The following is a 21,436-nucleotide window of genomic DNA, read 5'->3' as shown; positions in this document are numbered from 1 at the left end:
TGCCTGCATTCCTCAAACCAATGACTAAGTGCTGTTCTTTAAATATCATCGCTATTCTGCCTGTTTGTTTTTCACACCGACTGCTACACAAGCTGCCTTCTCTCCATCACTACACCGAGCTCCATGATGTCCAGGTTTCCATCAACCAGCTGCTGGTCCCCATGTCACCATCAGTGTCCAGACTGTGGGTCCGGTCTCCTGTCTTCATATAGTTGTAAAAATCTCTGTCGCCGATCTCAGCATTTTTCCTGATCTGTCCTCAATGGTCAGGCCTCCTTCACTTGCAAAACCAAATGTGAACTGGTTCTCCCACCGACAAGAGAAGAACAAAAACACACTGTCTCCCACAGGGGGGAGGGAAGGAGGGGAGGAGTCAGTCCCTTGGGATAAAACTCTCCACAGAGAAAGAGACAGACTGTGAACAGAGCCAGTAGAACTGAGCACGGCAACTTCAGAGCCAGCAGAACCAGAACCTAAACTACTGGAACCATCAGATCAGAGCTCCACCTCCCTCAGTCTGCTGATCTGTGAGTTTCATCATTTTCATCATGCAGACATTCAGAGTAGAGTTCAGCAGTTACTGAAAACCAGAGACAGGCAAACAATGTGGCCCAGCATGGAAAAGTGAGTAGAACCTTTAGTTGTATATAAGAAAAACCTGTTTTATCAGAACATGGAGAAAGCCAAAATGCAATTAGTAGTCTGATAGACTGAACTAACACAGACATGTGCAACTGTTTAGGATCCAATATCAGGACAGAAAAGCTAAAACCATCAGGGAGATCCACTGTGCTGATGCTCTCAGAAATCAGAGGGAAAGAGGCTTCCTGCATTCATTCTGGTTCCTGTTTCTAAGTGGATTTATGGATGTTTATTGTGGAGGGACATCAGTGATAACGGGATCATCAGAAAGTGGAAGTCACACTGAAATATGTGAACATGTGTTTTATGTCTGTGTTCACATTTCCCTGAGTGAGGACCAGTTTTCACTGTAATTTATCTGTGTCTTTGAGCTTTGAACCTTTTTTAATCAGGTTATTTGCCAGAACAGTCTGAGGTTCTGTTGCTTTATCTTAAAGTATATATTTATGTTGAGATACTTCATGGCTGATTTGTTTACTCTGTCTCAATAGTGGATGTACTACTCACATAATGAACTACAGTAAACATTAAAAAAGTCATGGTGTCCATTGACAATGTATTGTAGTGCTGGAAAAAAAAGTGTCATGGCGAAGTACTTGGCAAAAGTCTCTTTAAAAGAGCAGTTTTTTTGTAGATTGTCAGTTTAATGTCTTTATTTTAGATGTTAAAGACAAAATGTTAACGTGGTTTTATGAAATCATTCTTTTTTACTGCTGGGCTTGGAACTGTGGTCAGGCTGGGTGTGGAGTTTAAATCTTCTAATCTTTGAACTGAAGCTTTTTAAAGAAGGGATCGCTGTTAGCGTTGATCCAGATGCCCAGATGTGGTTGCAGCAGCTGGATAGTGGCTGTTGTCTCTGAGCTGTAATTCAACATACAGATTACAGACTGTGTGTATCATTCTGTATTTCTGAGGACTCTTTGAAGCTTAAGACCTGATGATTAGGGTTTGTGTGGAAGACTAGTCCCCACTGCGTTCAGTCGTTCGTTTTTTAAAGTGTGTTACATGACTGCCACCTGGAAACTGCTAAAAAATATTATGTGAAAGCAGCTGATATGCACGTTAGTAACTGTAGGTAGTTGACATGTCAGTTATTGGACTGACAGCAGTTAAAATCTATAAATATATATATAAGTAGCTAACTGACAGTTACAGGTGAAAAGTATTGGTTGAAGAGTGATCAGATGAAATGTTAGGAACAGCACAAGTTACTGACACAACTGTTTCTGTTCTTGTTGCTTTTCAAGAAAAGATTCAGCTGTTTGGATCTGAAATCAGCATGAAGAACAAGTGACAAAATAGAAAGATATACCACAGTGACATATTTACAGACAAGTTTAAACTCATCTTGACCTCTCAGCTTCTCTTCCTCTCCATTTTTCTTAGAGATGGACCATGTCAATGCATTTTAAAGAGGGAAAAACAGGGTTAGGAGGCTGCTGGGAGAAAAAAGAGACGGGTAAGGAGGGGTGTTGTGAAAGAAAGGTTACTGCAGTTCAAACTGAACAGCGTTTGCATGGATGGCACAGCCAGAGGAAGTGTTCAGCTGTGAGTTACGAAGCCACAGAAGGGACAAAAATCCTCAGATTTGTCTTTTCTGACCTCAGTAAACTGCTCTAGTTTCATGTTGACACTGTAGGATGCAATATTTTTTGTCTTTGTTTTCATTAGTTTGACATGTTTATATTATTACGATTTTTTTGAGATGTTCCAAACTCGTCAGGTTGCTTCCATTTTTTGGAGGAACTTTGTTGAGTCAGGAAAAAAAAAATGCTGCATCCAGTAGAGACGATAAGACAGACAGACAGACAGGTTGCTTGGGAGTCACTGCCCAGAGTCCAAAGCACCCAAAGTATCCACAATGTTAATAAATTTAGAACCGCCTGTAAGAGAAAACTTACACGTACATTTTGGACTGCACTTTGCGTCAGAGGCAGTGATTTAGTGTTAAGATCTCCTGAAATGCAGAATACAATCCGACTGATAAGAACTGCAGAAGAGGTGATTTACTCACTAGCACAGAAATACAGAGAACTGATGCCACTCTGAGGCCACTTAGCTGTAACACACTTTAAATTATGGATAGAATGACCTAACTGAAATACTGGTCCAAACTAGATTAATACTGCACAAACCTGCACAGACTGAAACTGAAAGAAGATGGATGGTGCAGTTATTGGTGCCCTTCTCTGATTGGCTGAGGCCCTAATTGACAGGTAACACTACATGATCACTGGCTAAAGCAAAAGGTGAAGAAGGTTGATGGCTCTAGTGATACAGACTTTTTCTCTACATGAATAAATTTTAGGATTGTTTACATATGTCAACACTCAAATCAAGCAGCTCCAAAACTGCTTGTATATTTTAATGTTAAAGTTTCATTTTCTGTTTCCACAGGTTGACTTGTTCTTATTCAGGATGACTTCCTGTCTGTTGTTCCTCCTCATCCTCTTTGCTTTGATGTCCTCCATCATGACTGCTGCTGAACCTGCTGGCTGCAAAATCCGCATCACTGACAAAGGACTGGAGATGTGTAAGTACATGGATATGCTGTTATAATCCAGATTTAAACTTCAAATCAGCTGTAAGACCTAATTCAGATGTGGCAAGTTAAATGGTGTGGCCCAGATGTCTGTCCCCAGCCACATTCTACAGCGTCTTGATAGACGTAGTCTCAGGTCTGGTGGTAAGTATAATTTTTCCAACATGTTCTGGCTCTACCCTGGAATGTTTCCAGCTGCAATCAGTGATATTTTGATCTGAGTGTGGGGCCAAAGAAGAGTCTTAGAGGCCTTTAGGATGAGCTCCCTCTGAACAATTACAGTCAGAGTCTGTATCACTCTGCACCAATCCACCCATTGATCTCACCTATGTCTGATTCTCACTGGTGAAACAGACTGAGGTTCTTGATCTCCTTGATCTGAGGCAGTGAGACCTTGCTGACAAGAAAATGATCCACTGTTTTCTACCTGAGGCGCAGAAACATATGAGCCCCAAAGAGCAGAGATGCAATCCCAAGGACACAGGTATTCTCCCCAGCCTCTGCTAAACACTGAAGAGGTAGTCTGGTAATGTCCAGAGCTATCAACATCTCAGAGTGAATCATCCACACTCACCAAGAAGCTTCTTAACTACATGATAAAGCTTTGTCAACAATATAGATTAGACTGTTCCTGAGTGTTCAAACTCTGCCTCCTCTCCACATGATGTTTAGGGTAGATATTACTTAAAGTTGTTTTGTTTGTTTGTTTGTTTTTTTTAAACGACCCTACAATATTCACCATTGGAGAGCAGGTGAGAGCAAGACACTACTTACCCTTTGTGAGTTGTCTGACAATTTGCCAGGAGGATGAGGCTGATGGAAATCCATCTTAAACTCCTTTAAAACGGTCATGGTCTCAGTCCTGGTGTTGGCTCCTTTCTATGCTTTCACTGGCTTTACCCCATGGAGGTCTTTGTCATCTTCCTTGATTAGTTTGTTAGGTATATGAGCCTGTTCCCTCTGATCATTTGCCTTTTCCACGTTGTGCTTGATGTAGACATTGTGCTTTCAGCTTTAGTAAACTTGTCACATATACCCATTTCCCTGAGTAACCTGTTTGTTATAGATTACCTGTGTTCTGGACTCTGTTGCTTGCTGATTCAGGGTGCTCAATCTGTGCTGGGTAGTTTAAAACATGATCTAGGTTGTGGGGTTTTGGTGTGGTGTTCCGATCACCTGAGTAACCAGCCTGGCCTCCTTCACTGCTGATGTTGAGCAGGAGACCCGGAGGTTGCTGCCAGCGTAAGCACCAAAAACCAAACCATACGTTTTTGAAGTACTATTATCAAAATAAACCTAAACACTGTGAGTAGAAAGTGTGTTTTGTGTTTTCAGTGAAGCTTGAGACGCAGAAATTTGTTGAAGAGGAGCTCAGTAACATCAGTATGCCCGAGATGAAGGGGAAAGAAGGACGCTTCCAATACACCATCACAGAGTATGAACAATACATTACATTTGAGGAAACACTCAATACTCGACATGTATTAACGCTTTCTCTCCGGTCTGTGGCCAGTGTAAAGATAACAGAGCTGAATCTGACTCATGCTGATCTGAGATTCATCCCAGAAGTTGGTTTGTTGTTCGATGTTCAGAACTCATCCATTTCTCTGAGTTTCAACCGACAGATCCTCTACTGGTTCTTGTGAGTCCTCCCACAAAAACTAACGCAATGTCTCTTCTAATATGAGTTTGTTAGCTGTCATAACAGACACTGATTTAACTGTAAGCATAGTCCCACAGAGCATCTGCCATGACTGACATCAACAAAGTCTATTGTCCTCTCGCAGTTATGACACAGGAAACATCAATGCATCGGCTGAAGGTGTGAACATTAACACAGCTCTAAATATGATCAGAGATGATGAAGGACGACTGAAGATCAATAACATCACCTGTGATGCCAAAATTGCCAAAATGAGGGCAAAATTCAGTGGAACACTCGGGTAATACAAAATAACACAGTAGTCTGCAATAATCACTGGCTGCTGTATAAAGCACTAATCAATAATTGACTACGGTTATAGAACTGGGGTGTATCCACGTGGAAACAATCAGCTGATTATAAGTTCACAAACCTCCCTGATTCCCAATAACCTTCATTTACCAATAATCATTGCTCAGGTATCAGCCATGTTTCACCACTCTGACATGTAATCTAATTTAACCAATCAGGAAACCTGTCTGTTTTGTTTTTAGGAGAGTTTACGACTTCGTGGCGACTTTTCTGACAACAGGCATGCGCTTCCTCCTCAACCAACAGGTCTGTTACCTGTGCATCTGCCTCACCTGTCTCTTTCTCTTACCTGTCAGCCTCACCTCTCTTTTTGACGCGTTTATTTCTTAGATTTGTCCAGCTCTGAATCATGCCGCTCTGGTTCATGTGAATTCGATGTTGGAGACGATTCCTGTGAGGACGGAGGTTGATCAGTTTATTGGGATTGATTATTCTCTGATTGATGATCCAGTGGTGACATCCAGGAGCCTTGACATGCATTTCCGGGTCAGATTCAGGTTGCATTGCATGATAAGGTATCAAATGTTACGTGATGTGTTGTGCCCTGAACGCAGTGTGTTGTGTCTCTAGGGGATGTTTTTTGACCTCTCTCATCAGAACGACACGTTGGTGAACTACGCTGTGGACCCAGTCATCAGAGAGTATGACAGGATGGTTTATCTTGCTCTGTCTGAGTTTTTCTTCGATAGTGGGATGTTCTCATACCACACAGCAGGAATCTTTCAGATGGATATTGTTAATGAAAAGGTCACGAGCAAACAGACCCACTATAACACTGAAACCACCAACATCCAAACAGATTGTTTATCAGAGGAGCACTCCTGTCTGACCACCCTGTGTGTGATGCCCTGTCCTTCAGATGCCCAAAGATCTGGAAATGTTGTTGAGAACCACTTACTTTGGAGCCATCATGATGCTGGTGAGCAGAAACACAAAGTCTTGGATACCAACCTGATCATTTTAATTTTCTCTACATGGGACCAGTCAATGAGATACTGTACATCACACTATCTGTACTACTGTGTAGTATCAGTTCTTATATTCTCACTATATGTTCTGGGTAGAACCCGGCATTGGTGGATGCTCCATTCTCACTGCATCTCGCTGTCAACTCACCTCCAAAAACTTCCATTAAGACATCTGGAGCAACGGTTGTCATGACAGCCATTGTCAAGGTGATGGTGCTGCCTCCTGGTCAGCCTCCGGTCCAGCTCAGCAGCATGACCATGGTAAACACATACACCCTGTCACATTCATGTTCAACTTTCTATATTTGTGAGGACACTTGACATAATACATCCCATAACAGATCCTTACTCTAACCTCATGACTAAATGCTTAACCCTGAACTGGTTCTAACTTGAGCCCTAAAACCAGGTCTGAAGGTGTGGGGACCAGACATGTCATCACAGTACAGAAACACACAAAAACTTGAGGTCTTGAACTAAAACTTTTTCATGCTATCATAGAAGGACGTGTATATAAAGAAATTAGATCAAAACGCTCTGAACAGTCAAAGTCAAAATCTGTTTTTCTCTTTCTTTAGGAAACTAAGTTTAATGCCAAAGTTTCTATGAAAGGAAAACGCCTGGCTGTTCATGCTGATCTCCGCAGGTAAATGTCATACTGGGTTTAGGGACTGTGGGAAGGTGGGATGCTGGTTTTGTTACTTTAGACATGAATGTAGAGTGAGTCTATGTGGAGATCAGACAAGATCAACACTGGGAGCAGTTTAAGAATTTTCCCCCACTGGAGTCTTTTAAGTATCTTTTAAAGGGCTTTTAAGGATTCTCTCACTCTAAGATGCCGCGACAGTAAATGTTTAAGTACAATATGCCACAATCCATGACCTGCTTCCTGCCAGAGATTCTTATTTATATGTTATTTCCTGTGTTCTCTGTGGCTAGTCCCTGTTAGCTTTATGTGTTATTATCCTCGATTACTTTCACCTGTGTGTGTACTTATGCTCATGAAGAGGAGCACTATTTAAGACAGTGCCTTACGTCAGCTCATTGCCAGATTGTACTCCAACCTCTGTATTCAAAGTCGTGTTGCCGCTCTCTGTCTCTCTTTTGGTTCCTTGTTCCTGACTACTTCAAGCTTTGTGTGTTCCTGTTCACCGTCTCCCCATTGTTTCAGCTGTTACTTCTCCTGGCTCCTTTCCTGTGTTTTCCTGGATCCCTGTTCTCGTCATAATACTTACCTGCTTCCCTGTGTGTCCTGTAAGTGAAGTTCTCCAGTGTCAGCTGCTCGCCTTTTTCCCTGTTTGTCCCGGTTCCTGGTCCTAGTGTGTTCAATTCTCCAGTCTCCCTGTTTCCTGGGTCTCTGTTTCCCTAAAAATTCTATTCTTCCCTGTGTGTATACTCACCTGCTGCCAGGTTATTCCTGAATCCTCATCCTCATCATCTTGGAAATACCTTAGTTTGAGTTCATTTCCTCCTTGTCTTGTGTTAATAAATTCTTTACCTTTTAAGCTTGAGTCCAGATCTCTAAATTTAATACAAAAAATGACATAATAAGTTGAGACATGTCCTAACATGATGAAATTATTAAAATGTTTAATAGTTGATCATAATTATGTGATTATTCTTTCAAGTCTTTCTGTACAATAAAAAATATATGTAAACTTCTTGATTTAGTTTTCAGGTTATGAAAAATAGAGACATTTATTTAAGGTAACAGCCTGATGGCAGTGGGGATTTCACTATTTCACCAACAGAACTCATAATCTAAGGTTAAAGATGCTGCCTATGAAACACTGCAAACACTGATGGCAGCTGGGATCCATCCTCCAGCCTTAAAGTTGACTGTGTCTTAAAACCCACAAGAAGCTGCTAAATTAACTTACCCTTTTCCAAACTGGGTATGATATTCTGATCAGCAGCACAATAATTCATAATGGTTAAGGTTTGGAAATCACAAGGTAATTCACTGTCTCTGTCAATGAAGTAGGTAAATAATTACCTCAGTTAATGTTTTATGTTTATTTCTCTCAATGCAGGTTCTTATCCTCATACTGTCATGATGAAGATGTATGGTATTAGTTCAAATGCAGCTCAGTAGTAAAAATGTATCGATATGTGCTTGGATGACATGTGGTTATGATCAGTCATATTAAACTTATTTTAATATTCCAGGTTTAAAATCTTCTCCAACCAATCAGCTCTGGAATCTCTGGCAGTAAGTTTTGTTGTACCATATCTTTTTCTAAACATTATCACACTTTCTAGATAGAAACACAAATGTGTTTAATCTGCTTTCACACACCAAGTTATCTGAAAAGTAATATGTATGTAATTAATATCTGTCTGTCAGTTAATTCCTCTGCAGGCCCCTCTGAAGACCATGTTGCAGATGTCTGTGGTTCCTTTAATCAACAGTAAGATTCAGCTTCACCAACTGTAAAACATGAGTGACACTGATGGCTGGAACGATTTTACTATGGTGATAATATTTTTGTTTGTGTGTGTTCAGACTGGACAAAGAGGGGCGTTCAGATCCCTTTGGCTGATGGGATGGATTTCATTGAGGAGGTGGTTGAATATCATAACGTATGTATGTTTATACATTAATGACATGTTTATATACAATGCTGTACTCTGAGTGCACCATGTGATCACCACTTGGTGTTGACATCAGCTCTGTGGATCCCTGCAGGGTTTCATTGTGATCGGAGCAAATCTTCACTTCAGCAAAGGACTGAGAGAAATGATTTCAGGAAGCACCAAGCCAGAGCCAGAAACTGACATCATCTAAATAGTATATGTAGATTGTTAATGAACACTAATGCAAACACTTGCAGATGTGTATATACTCTATATTAATACTGCTGTGTATAAGATATGACATATGTAGTGACACTGTGAAAATATAACTGCAGGTATTTTCATACAGTGAGTGGTGAACACTCAAGGTTCATCAGGGATCAACCTTTTCAACTTGATGCCACAAGGTTCAGTGTAAGCATGGCCACCATTGGAAGGAGCTGATTTTACAGGTACCTAATTATCTGTAACACACACCTCTTTAAAGTCCACTTATCTGCTTTGAGACCAGAACATTTAAAGTTGTTAGCAAAACTTGCTCTATTAATATTGGAAGTTGCTAAAAATCTTTCTCTAGCAGTGCAATAACATTAGCTTTGGGCAGGGAGTAGCTGCGTTTGTGGTGTGCAGACAGTTGCTTTGGGCTGGTTTTACAATCCAGAACACAGATGTTGGTGGGTGGCAGCAAGTTGTTACTGTCTGAAAGTACTTTATACTGTAAACAAAATACTGAATCAAAACATCCCTATGTTGGTAATCGAGCATATTCGTGACAACACTGTCTCATAATGTGCCCTAAGTCAGGCTCACCACTATGGGAGGAGTAGTCTAATATAAATCAGATATCTGCCAGTTCACCTGCAGGAGCTTTATCTGGAAAGTAAACTTTAGTACTGAGTGTGCAGATCAGCTCTACTTAAAGTTCAACAGAATCTACTTTCAGTCTTTATGTAGTAAAATCTGACTAAACTGTATATGTAACCCTTCACTCTACACAGGGACTCTTGTTCACCCTTTATGTTCACTATAAACACAACACAGCTGCAGTTGTCATCACCAGTTACCTCAACAACACAGAAGGACCTTTATATAACATGAGATTAAATCAGTGATGTAACCAGTGTAACCAGTTAAACTTGTTAAAATCCTCACGTTATGCTGATTTATTGTCTAAAAAACTGTTGTGTATGTTCATCACCTGCCATGTGTTAATGTAAGTATGGCAACATGACACACCTTTATGTAACACCTCTTTGTGCTAATTTTGGTTTTATGTTCAAACATCATGTTAATGAGTAAACTGAAGCTAAATTGGAAACATTGCCTGGCAAGCATTAATTTATCACAGAGTTAAAAACCAGCTGGTTGTCATGGTAACAGATGAGTTTTGACCACTGTCAGCAAAAGCGTCCGACACTACAAAAGGTAAAAGGTGAAACACGACCATGGCCGATCAAATCATGAACTCTATCAGCCAGTCTGAGGTACAGCTATGCAAACCCTAACATGAGGTGAGCAGGAGTGATGGAGAACAGTCCTCATGAGAAATGTGTTCACTGAGGAGGTTCAGTTTGTAGTCACGCACAGTGGTTAATATGGTAACCATACACAACATAGATGATAAAAATAAAAGGCACAACAAACAAGAGACAGTTTTTATTTAGTCCAAAATTAAACTAAGACTAAAGGTAAAAACAAATCAGGGACAGTTATTGATCAGTCTGTTACCTCGTGAAAAATCAAATCAGCACATAGTAGCTAAGTTTATAATTATCATTGTATTAATACATTATTAGTTAATTAGGAAAAAATATCAGTGTTGATTACATTAATATTGGTAAACTAACATGTAATTTCTTAGGTGTTCAGTGCATTATCAATAAATTGGATAAGTTTATGTGATAATGAAATTAGTCACAGTTATAAGATGTTTAGTTTTCACAGTGATTAGATAATTTTATATAATATAATTTAAGTACTAAAACATCACTTTTTCAGTTATAGTAAATAATTTGTTAAACAATCTTGCAATATAACACTTTTCTGAATATATGTGTTTAAAACAGAAACAAACCACTTTTAATTTCTTATCAATTCTCTGTGAAATTCTTGCCAATGCCTTCATAACCATGTATACCACACTTCTGTCCTGCAACTTGGCAGCCAAATATCAGCGCATCCTGCAGACTTACACCTATAAGCAATAAATACATGTGTTTAACAAAACATATATCAACAGATATTTTAGAAATAAATGCTTAGAAATTTCAGAGCACAAAACATCTGATCTTGGTGAGGGTTGGGGTTTGGCATTGGTCACATATTGATGATATTTCTCAGTTTTAACATCTCACCATTGGACAGTTTGTAGATGACAGCGGCATTAAAAGTGTCTCCAGCTCCAAGAGTATCAACCAGAGTTTCAGGAGGAAAAGCATCTGAATGAACAATTAAACCATCAGGACCCAAAGCATCCGCTCCCTTTTCAGCCCAAGCACAGACCAGGACAGCTCTGAAAGACAAGTGAGGGTCAGAGATGAAGAGTGGCGGGTCAAAGGTTACCCAGCTGCTAACCTGCACTCACCCTTGTTTAACGCGGCCGTAGAGTCCTCTCAAAGCAGCTTCTGCCGACTCGAAGCCAAAGTGTCGAGCAACGTCTTTACTGACAAACACCTGAAGATGAGAACACAGTATAATCTAAGCTCTGATGTTAAACTGTTACAGGTTGAATCTCGGTAAACACACATATGTTGTTGTTTGATCATGTCCAAATTGTTAAAATAGTCCTCGCAGAAAGTCATACCACATCACCATGAGGAAACAGCTGATACAGTGTTTCTTGGGTTTTCTCTATCTCCACGGAGATGATGATTCTCTGTTGCTGTGGCAATGCGCTGTTATGCATCACTACCTGCTGGATCATCTTCACCTGCTCCTCTGCATTTCGGCCCTGTATGGAATAAAAGAAAAACTGTAAAACATAGAGAGACATCAGATGATAAATTTTTGCATGTACTGTAATACATTAATGATGTATTTCACCTAATGTGAAATACATCTAAAGTAAAATTACACCCTTCTGAAATAAATAATAGTTTACTGGTTCAATTGAGCTCAAGCAAAAAAGGTTAATGTGGCTTTTTAGTCAAGTTCAGACACAGTTGCCAGGTTTGTTTTTGCATTTGAAGTTTTTTGGTTTTCGACAAATTTCCAATTGCACGAGTTTGCAACAGTTTTTGATTTAGTGGAGTTTGAAACTTTTGAGTTTGTTGGATCTAGTTTACCTTCAGCTTTATTTGTGCAAAGTAGTCAAGTTTGGTGTTTATTGGTTTATTACTAATTTGTCTTATTTAATTAATTTAGTTTTAATATTGTTTTTTTACGAAACTGGGTTTAGTCTGTCATGTTCAGGCAATTAATTTTCTTTAAGATTGTTCAGTTGTTTCATTTGGGTTTAATTGGATTTGCTGGACTTTGTGTAGTTTAGTTTTCGGGGTATGGTTTATTGCTTGCCTCCCAGTGGATCCATTTATACTGATGTAAGTCAACTTTGGTAAAATCCTCTGCTGTGACATCGGGAAGGTTCCTGATGAAGAAAAAATGGAGGTCAGAATTTATATTCTGCATACAACAGCTAAAAAATCCTGAAAAAAATAATTGAAACTGTACAATTTTATGTTAAACTTAAATAAAGAACTACTTTAGGGAGGTGAAAACATGTTTATAGCTATTTAAACTACATCTGACCAAAAGATCAGGCTGATAAATGACCAATCAGACTAATGAACAGTCTTTTAGATGACCAATCTGATTGTCTAAGTCTAAGTCTGATCAATCAGACTTAGCTATGAGAAGTAAATTCTACTTGAATCTGAATGTTTTTTAATAATTAATTTTGATCATTAGCTGAGACAGATATAAAAATGAGTTACCTCTTTAAAGTCCAACATTAACTGTCAAACACAATAAAATAAACAGATCAATATAATAAGGGGGCACTTAATCATTACAATCAGTTAAAACTTAAAGGATATCAATTTGTCCATTTAGGAAGCACAAGTGATTTGGTGCAAATGAAAGTGACAACAGCTGCAATGGAGAGGAAAAAGCAAGACAACACCCAAAAAGGTAATGGTTTTACATGTGGAGGTCACAAACTAATGCTCTCTCCTTATCCTTTCTGACAGATTATTGTTGTGTTTTGTGTTTTGTTAGTGCGTTTGTCACTACTGATGGCATTAGGAAGAACCTGCGGTGAAATGAGGCTGCAAAGGTAGTCCAATTACTCCAAGATGGCACATGCACAGTAGCAAGAGGGTTTCCTGTATCTCCCAGCACAGTCTCAAGAGCAGGTAGGAGATACCAGGAGACTGACCAATATACCGGTAAAACTGGACAAGGCTGTAGAAGGACAACAACCCAGCAGCAGGAACTGGTCTCTGCTCCTTTGTGCATGGAGGAGCACTGAGAGAGCCCTCCAGCAGGTTCCATGAGACTAGCATGACAGCCTGATGTTCTCTACGATGACCTGTTCTCACATTCCAGCACCATGCAGCATAATGTACATTCACAGAGAACACCAGAATTGGTAGGTCCGTCATCGATGCTCCGTTCTCTTCACGGTTGGGAGCAGGTTCACACTGAGCACATGTGAGCGGCCTGAATAAGTCTGGGGACACTCTGGTGAATGTTATGCTGCCTGTACCATCATCGAGCATGAGTGGTTTTCTGGTGGGTCAGTGATGGTATGGGGAGGCATTAACTTGAGCAGAATTAACTTGAATAATGTGTTTATCAAGAGCTCTTGTGAGTGTTCCCTTGATATTTTGAACAGCATATTTTATTTCCATTGAAACATTCACAATTACAGGACAAACTGATTCAGATTCTGATATTGATGAGCAGCAATCTGCTTTTACACAGTTCATTTTTGTCCCTGGTTTTGAGATTAGAAAATGTACATCATTGCTTTGCCTTTACTAACATCTACGCCTGTTATTTGAAACGCCTGCACATGTAATTATGCTGGGGCAGTTGTGTTTTTGCTGCTGTGGGTCTCAGGCCATTACCCCAATGGATGTGAAGGTAATTGGTATCAGGTATGTTTTGCAGACTGAGAATGAGAACTGTGAGTGTAGTTTGGTCTTTGGTAATGTGGGTTTGGTGTTACTGTTGCTATTTATGGAAACATAAGAACACTAATCTAAATCGAGAATTGATCAACTCTGTGATGTAAAGACTCCAGTAAAAGCCTTCATCTGTGAAAAACTACTTTTTTTATTTTATATTTGTCATTGGGAAACAGATTTATCAGGTTTAAATGTTAGAGATGAAAACTAAAGAAACTGCCACAGAAATATGTAATATTTAAATGAATGAACTGAGGTGCAGCTTGAATGTTTAAAGCTAAGTTTAGGAACCCTTTAGTAATAATGTCATTAGGGTCCAATTAGTGCTTTGTAAGTGGGAATCGACTCCCTCAAGAAATGAGAAGTAAATGTAACAGTTGTATTTCATGTAGATGGCCCAGATGTTTTCTCACTATATTATTTAACCAGTGTCCCTATGTTGCTGTGGAGGTGGAGTGGTGGTCAGATGACTTGAGGAGACTGCATCAGATGCATGTGAGTACTCAAGGACAGTGTGGTCATGTGATTGTTGCTGCTAGGTCTAATTGAACAGTCAGTGTCAGGATCGGTGTCTTTGTGCAGATATCCAGAGCAGCAAACAGCTGGAGGGAAAAGTGGAGCGTCAGCCTGAGAAGGGGAGCTGTAGGCAACCAGGCTGAATTTCAGACTGGGGTAAAGTGACAAAAAGGAGCTGAGATTGTTCTGTAAACTGTGACTGATACAGGCTTTGTGAACTCTTCAACCCTCAACATGAATAAAATGTATAACCACAGCTTAGTATATGTGGGTTTAAAACCCAGCAACAAATTAAGAAAGGTTTCAGTATTGTTGAATGATTAACAATTTATAATAATTACTTTAATTATTAAATAAGAACCCTGCTGATCACCCAGTTTCCTGTTTGATAGATAATGATGACATGCTTATATCCATGATACCAAGGTTTGATCACTAAAGAGCTATTTCAAGACAGTGGTGTGACTGCATTGATTCAGAGTCTTCACGTCTTACATGTCGGAAAGAATGATGGTTCGAGAACCCCTGGACGGACAAACCACACAACATGCACATGGAGTTTGACCGTTGACCTGCCAGACCACAGCTGAGACATCGACTGCATGCCGTAAGAAATCAGCCATGATGAAACTGACGGAGAGAGACATGAAAAATATCAGCTCTGTCTTTCAGAGTAAAACTACTGGACGCTGCACTGTAGCTGTTTGAATGGTGGCAGCCAATCCATGATGTTCCTGAAACAGACGGAGGTAGTTAGACACACACACACACACACACACACACACACCTGTTCATGTGCAGGATCGTGCGGCTTCCTGTGCTGATGTTGTTGATGACCACAGAGGCTGGAAGGACACACTGGGCATGCTCAGACACCAGAGATACATCGATGTGGAACTTTTGGAAATCCTCCAAAATAAAACTACGGAAAGAAACCAGTTAGCTGTGTGCTCCCATCTAACCATTAACATGACCATATTTATATGTCGTGATCCCTGCTTTAAGTCTAGACTCTTATTTTGAAGGCACGTCATGTCCCCAGGTCTTTCCCTTAACTCAGCAGTTTGACTTGACTGATTAGTAGTGATGGGCAAATGATACCGAGGCTTCGGAGCTTGTGTCACTCTTCCTGAAGCGGAGTGATTCGAAACACTGTGTCGAGGCTTGTATCAAAACACCAGTGTCACGCGAAGCGAAACACTGATGACGTTCGAAGCTTCGAACGTCATCAGTTCATTGCTTCAAAATGTTTCAAAGCTTTTCATTGGCTCATAGTCTTTCAGTGTGTGCCATTGGCTCATGGTGTTTCAATGCATTCTGAGCCAATGACAGCTTGACAGGTTTGACAGATGTGAGTGGTTTGGTGCCATACCAGCTATATAAGATGCATCATTCTGCTTCAGGATTTGGAGAGTGAGAGAGAGTATTTTGGCAAGTTTTACGGCGAGTCCCACCAATAAGCGACGTTCTAAAGTTTGGGATCATTTTGATCTCAAGAGGTCTGAACTTTTATTGCTGTCATGGGATTGAAACAGTGCCAGTGCTTCATTCGTGCTCTTCAGAGGTTGCTATGGCTTCAGTTGTCCACCAGATGTCACCGTCACTGAAGTCTCGAAGCTTTGAATCTTTTTCGGCACAATTGTCAGGAAAGCCTCAGTGCTTCATGAGGCTTCACTGGCCCATCACTACTGATAGTGCCCTCATTGTTTTCCCGTGTCACTTCATCTCCCTCAGTTCAGTTATATACACCCTAGTCACCTGCTGTTCAGTGCTGGGTTGTTGTGTGTCACTACTTGTAATTGCAAGTTAGTTTCCTGAAGGATTTTTGGTCTCTTTACTGTGTTTTTGGCCCTGTCTTAACCCTCACCACTTACCCCAGCGTTCCTGGTAGTCTCCCAGCTGCAAACCAAGCCCTCCTGTTCTACTGTTTACCTAAAAACCTATTCAGCTCACTGACTTTTCCCTGAACCCTGGAGTTGGCCTGCCTCAGCCCCCTCCTCCTGATTACTGTGGTCAGTATCTCAGCTCACTGGTTTATCCCTGTGCACTGTAACCTACCTGGCCCAGTTCAGTTCCTGTTCACTATAGCCAGTAACTCAGCTCATCTGTTATCTACCATTGTAGCTCAGCTCAGGCCTTTGGTTGGCTCCTCATCAGTTACCCAGTTTACTTTGTCCACTTCCCTGACCCTAACCTTACCCCCCTTTCCCTTTAACCAGATTTTTCCCAGCTGCCCTCAGCAGTGTGCCACAGCTCCAGTTACCTGCAAGGTTCCTGCAGCCTGCCCTGGTCCCCAATATCTGTTTCTCCTCTTCAGTCTGCTTCGATCCCTGTAACCTGACACTTTCCTGTAATTGACCTCAGGTGTTACCTGCCAGTGCATTGTAATGTCTCATTCTTTGTCACTGGTCAGTCTTCTTCAGTCTGCATGCCTGTGCAGTCTCAGTTCATATTCTGCTAGCCCTGTTAAACCTATCTCAGTCTCTACCCCCGGCCCCCGTCGCCAGGAGTAGCAGTCGGCTACAGTCTTCTATCCACTCTCATCTGCTTGGCTCAGCAATAATTCTCCTCAGTTCCTTCAATTTCAGCTGCCTGCGCTCCTCAATGCTCCACATTTGCCCCACATTTATGACAGATGAGAGTTTGTTAAAGTATCATTGCATTCAGATAAAATTTTCAGTGAGGTTTCAACTGTTTCTGTGGATAAAAACAATAATGGGTCAGTTAACTGTGTCAGTCTAGAGTCTGCTGCTTTAAAAAAAACAACTAGCACAATATGCTGAAAATGCACATATACAGTATTCAGTGTGTTATGCAGAGTAGTACAGTGAAAGTATTCATTAAAAGGTACACCACCAGTGTTACTGATGAACACAGGGATTAATGTATTGTGCAATTGTTGTTTGTTCTGATAAACCTATAGATCAATCGAACGCTCTGATAACTGTGGTGATAAATGTACTCATACAACACAGAGCATAAAAATCAATGTACCGATAAATGTATTGAATATGTTGAGTACTCACTTGGCAACAGGTCCAGCAGACAGTGACCCCATGAAGGCGCAGGATGCTCCAAGAAGTGATAGCACTGTGCATGAGTTTGAAGCATTTCCTCCTCGCTGCCAACGCTGCGACAAACACCTGCAGATACAGACAGCAACACACTTGAACTTCAGCAAACCTCAGGTTTACATAATCTGTCTTTGACTAATTTCACTTCACTCACAAATAAACATGACTGGTAAATGCTAAAGAAAAAACACTAGAATTATAAAATTTAAAGAGTGGTAACAATTCAAAAATAACAAATTGAGTAGAAATCATTTCAAAAACCTGTTGAAAAAGAATAAATTAAATTAAAACTCAGTCTCAGTTTAGAAATCTGTGTTGTACAGATAAAAATCTAAATGTAATAGGTTTGTAAAGAAATGCTGATAAACATCTGATATGACTTAAACACTGCTGACGTACTGTAAAACCAAATCAGTTCAATTTTGGAGCAAATGTCATTTGTACCACACATGTTTTTATACTAACAAAATCAAAGAGATAACCTTTCAACTTGGTTTTCTGAAAGCAGTTATTACTTACAGAGACTTATTAAATAAAATTATGTAAGCTGTAGATTTGTTGTGTGTTTAGGGAGACTGGTGCAGCATAATGGACTAGCATAACACCTGAAAAGTTTAGTTGTTTTTTATTTTGTTTGAATTATTTTGTCTATTTCCTATCTATATAGGCCCACCTGGGGTATTTGTATTTATACTGTATGCATCTGAGATTTGTGAGTTATTTGCAAGTCATTGTGCATTAATTAAATGACAAAATTAACTTTTCTGAGATGAAAACATGAGACAGAGGCTGTATGTGCACCACCAAACAACATGGCAGAAGGTGGCCTAGCTGTTTGATGTGTTTATTTTAATGTTATTTGACCCAAATGTTGAGGACCGCATGGCGTATATGAAAGGATGTGGTTTTAATACCTCGGCGAGATCAAACATCTCATTCAGTATAAGACTACCCGACTGTGGTGACCTGAACAAAGGGTCCAGCAATGAGCTGTTGTCCACCATCAGTTCAGCAGGTAAATTACACTGAGAGTTTTGGAAATTAGTTTTTGCAGGGTGGGATGCCAGAAGGTAGGTTTTCTGTTTCTTTTTAAACACTTGGCCGTCATCTTTTACAATACTGTACTTTTATAATACTGTAAAACGTGACGGCCAAGTATTTTAGAAGAACCTACCGTTTTTATGTCGCCTCTGTAAAACGTAACCGCGGCAAACGGCAAACTTTGTTCATAGCATCCCTCAGTTCGAGGTCCCCCTACGGGCCTAGCGGACTTCCGTTCCGTTTCACTGTTGCGTGTGTTTGGCTGTTGCAGCGCGTTTGCCCTTGTCGGCTACCGTAGTTATACATATACGAGCGCATATGAGAAGAAACGTGGAAAGGAGCAGATGGACCGGAGAACAGACCCGCAGGTTTCGAGTTGGTCTGGCTGGGAATCGCTAAGCGCCCGGAGGGACCAGGTTGGAAACAGACGAAACATTTATCGGAGCCAAGGAGCATCAGAATGGACCGGGGAATATGATAAGTCATTTTTTTCAAACTGTCATACTAAAGTGATCTGGGACACTAAAGCAAAACCCAAAGGCTTACTAGGGGATTTAAATTTTAGGACTATAGTCTCGAAAACGGACCAAATGGAAAAACTCTTCACAGACTCAAACTTGGATTTTCTTTGCTAATCAGAGACATGGTTAACAAACATCTCATCATCAAGCAATTTATTTGTAAGGGACAGAAATATTAGAAAAGGCAGAGGATTACTCTTCTGTTTTAAGGACCATGTACAATGTAAAGACTCATGCAAGAAAAATTGGAGACAAAAAAACAGATGAATGGCATTAACATAAGCTTTTTCACCCCAAATATCTAGAGGTTGAGTCTTGGCAACTGGACTTTCAGTTTTAAGGCCAAAACGTTTCACCACCCATCCAGGTGGCTTCATCAGTCTGAGAGAAAGCTGGTATGGAACCTCCAATTTATCCTTCAGGTTGGTTTCACTCCACCCCTAGTCCCATAGGCTCACTAGGTGAACTATGTAAACTCGGTGAGAGTCGTTAGACCCACACTCCTGAGTTGGTTTTACTTCACACCTGGTCTGAATCTGCTCATTAGGTGAACAATAGACGTGAGCTCAGTTGAGGGTCGTCAGGATCTAATGGTGGACTCATGTGACCCCTCTGATCCACCAACTGGCTGCAGAGTGTGTCCTCCCTGGAAGACATTTGATGTGTTCCTTAATTTCCTGGGAACAGATGAAAGAGCAGCCTGGTAGATTGGAGACAGGTTATGTCTGAGCTCTCCACCCCTGTCAAGGGAGGGCTTTAGCACTTGGACATATGTAGTTTCTCTGACCCCTCTCTCAAACCACCTATCTTCTCTGTCCAAAATACGTAAACTGTGGTAGGCTACATAATGTACTGTTAATCTGCACTGTCACTGAAAAGTAGCTTGTACCTATCACTGGTTGGCACAATATATGTATTGTGCATAGTCCCTGTCAAGTAAATAATGTTTATGGTTTGAGCTACATTTCCTGATAATGTTTGTTTTGTATGCTTTGGTAATCCCTAAGTCAGTAAAATCAAATTTGAAGGCAATAAGTTACCAAGTGTGTGACAGAAATCTGGTATTGATTACCTGGTAAAGATAATAAACCATGTAACTATGTCAGCCACCGACTCCCAGTGTTGTTTTCCCCCATCATATGCTTTAGCATGTATGCTAACCTGCTGTCTGTGTCCTCTTCAGGGTATTTGTCGACCACACTGATGATGTCGAGACACACGAGCCCCACACACAAAATCTTCTTCTGTTGCTCGTCCATGTTGATGCCTGTTCAGTCTGTGATAAGCAAACGCACTTTGGACTTTGGCGCACAAATGTTTCTGCATCTGCTCTGAGTCAGTGCCCAACACTAACATACATACCACTTCCTGTCAGCAGGGTTTACAAAATAAGAGCCTTACAGATAGTAGCTACTCAATAGTGGCCTATGATTCTCTGCCTTCCGCATCCATCCCACTTTGAATGGTGCAGCTCTCATCTCTAGAAATTTGGCCGAGTTTATTAGCCAACCTAAAGCCTGACAATCCAAAGTGGGGACCGGGACGCAGAGACTCAGTCTAAAACGCCTCTCTGCAGTTTCCTGAGAGCCGTCACTCCCCAAACCCCATAGAAATTGTGTCTGCCCCTCGAACATATAAATCAAATAAATCAGAAGCTAACACAAGAGGAGTTATTCATAAAAATTAAGATCACTCCTCTTATTGAACAGAAAAACAGAACAGTCAGATGTGGATTATTAAATATTAGGTTTCCATCTAAATCTCTGTTAATAAATGATTTGATAACTGATCACCAAGTTGACTTACTTTGTGTATGTAAGAAATAAAAAGTGTTAAAAAAACTGTGCCTAACCCTAACCCGTGATAGAGGAGGGGTGGTTAAAATAGAGAGATTAGTCCTTCTGCTGTCCACGTGCCATTTGTTGTTGACTGAAGGGGAAGATAAGTGCTAAAAAAACATGCATTAAACTCATTCAACATATATAGGAGAAATCTTAAAAAAAAAAACAATAATTTATAGGACATATAATAACTGTTAAATGTTAGGAAAAACAAACCATGCAATTCATAGGGTTAAAATAAATAAGGATACTATTTATTTATTTATTAAAATTATGAAGTGTGAATGATATAAAATCATTTGCCCCCAAAGGTCAGTCCCAGGGGGAAGTGCATATGGCTCCATGTTGCGGGGATCTGCTTCTCCATGTGGTAAGTGCTTCTAAAAATGGTGAAAAGGAAAGTAAAATATAATAAAAGCTAAAAAGAGAAGGATAATAGGGAAGGTGATATTTTATTCCCACTCATCTTGTTTTCCTATGTTTAGGTTAAAATTGCTATGTTGCCCATGGTGATTGGAGTGGTCCAGTTGGAGATCCTTCTGTTACTCGATGAGGTTGAGTCCTAAAGAAA

At 40.3% G+C, this 21,436-nt stretch overlaps 2 protein-coding genes across 7 annotated transcripts; one reads left to right on the top strand and one right to left on the bottom strand.

The window, feature by feature from the left end:
- Positions 1–142: 142 nt before the first annotated feature.
- pltp (phospholipid transfer protein) lies at positions 143–10,371 on the top strand. 4 transcript variants are annotated; one of them, XM_026307134.2, is made up of 16 exons: positions 568–624; positions 3,040–3,175; positions 4,520–4,619; positions 4,698–4,826; positions 4,972–5,127; positions 5,381–5,444; positions 5,529–5,684; positions 5,769–5,945; positions 6,058–6,117; positions 6,263–6,427; positions 6,745–6,812; positions 8,336–8,378; positions 8,514–8,577; positions 8,673–8,749; positions 8,856–8,957; positions 9,079–10,371. In XM_026307134.2, exons 2-15 carry the CDS (start codon positions 3,061–3,063, stop codon positions 8,952–8,954), a joined length of 1,473 nt encoding a protein of 490 aa, XP_026162919.1. In that variant the 5' UTR covers positions 568–624; positions 3,040–3,060; the 3' UTR covers positions 8,955–8,957; positions 9,079–10,371. The 4 variants fall into 4 exon arrangements, with proteins under 4 accessions (XP_026162918.1, XP_026162919.1, XP_026162917.1 ...); XM_026307133.2 differs by lacking the exon at positions 568–624 and adding an exon at positions 143–527 and having other exon boundaries at positions 8,856–10,371; XM_026307132.2 differs by having other exon boundaries at positions 8,856–10,371.
- Positions 10,372–10,384: 13 nt separating this feature from the next.
- khk (ketohexokinase) lies at positions 10,385–20,387 on the bottom strand. 3 transcript variants are annotated; one of them, XM_026307136.2, is made up of 9 exons: positions 20,186–20,387; positions 17,415–17,531; positions 15,176–15,310; positions 14,884–15,018; positions 12,257–12,329; positions 11,547–11,693; positions 11,328–11,416; positions 11,098–11,255; positions 10,385–10,937 (listed from the first exon to the last, which is right to left on the bottom strand). In XM_026307136.2, the coding sequence occupies exons 1-9, from the start codon at positions 20,281–20,283 to the stop codon at positions 10,834–10,836; spliced, it is 1,056 nt and encodes a 351-aa protein (XP_026162921.1). In that variant the 5' UTR covers positions 20,284–20,387; the 3' UTR covers positions 10,385–10,833. The 3 variants fall into 3 exon arrangements, with proteins under 3 accessions (XP_026162921.1, XP_026162922.1, XP_026162923.1); XM_026307137.2 differs by lacking the exon at positions 14,884–15,018; XM_026307138.2 differs by lacking the exon at positions 15,176–15,310.
- Positions 20,388–21,436: the final 1,049 nt, after the last annotated feature.

The sequence above is a fragment of the Mastacembelus armatus genome, chromosome 5, assembly GCF_900324485.2.
Source record: "Mastacembelus armatus chromosome 5, fMasArm1.2, whole genome shotgun sequence".
Classification (NCBI taxonomy): domain Eukaryota; kingdom Metazoa; phylum Chordata; class Actinopteri; order Synbranchiformes; family Mastacembelidae; genus Mastacembelus; species Mastacembelus armatus.
Note: the sequence above shows the minus strand (reverse complement) of the source record. Positions and strands in the feature narration are given on the sequence as shown.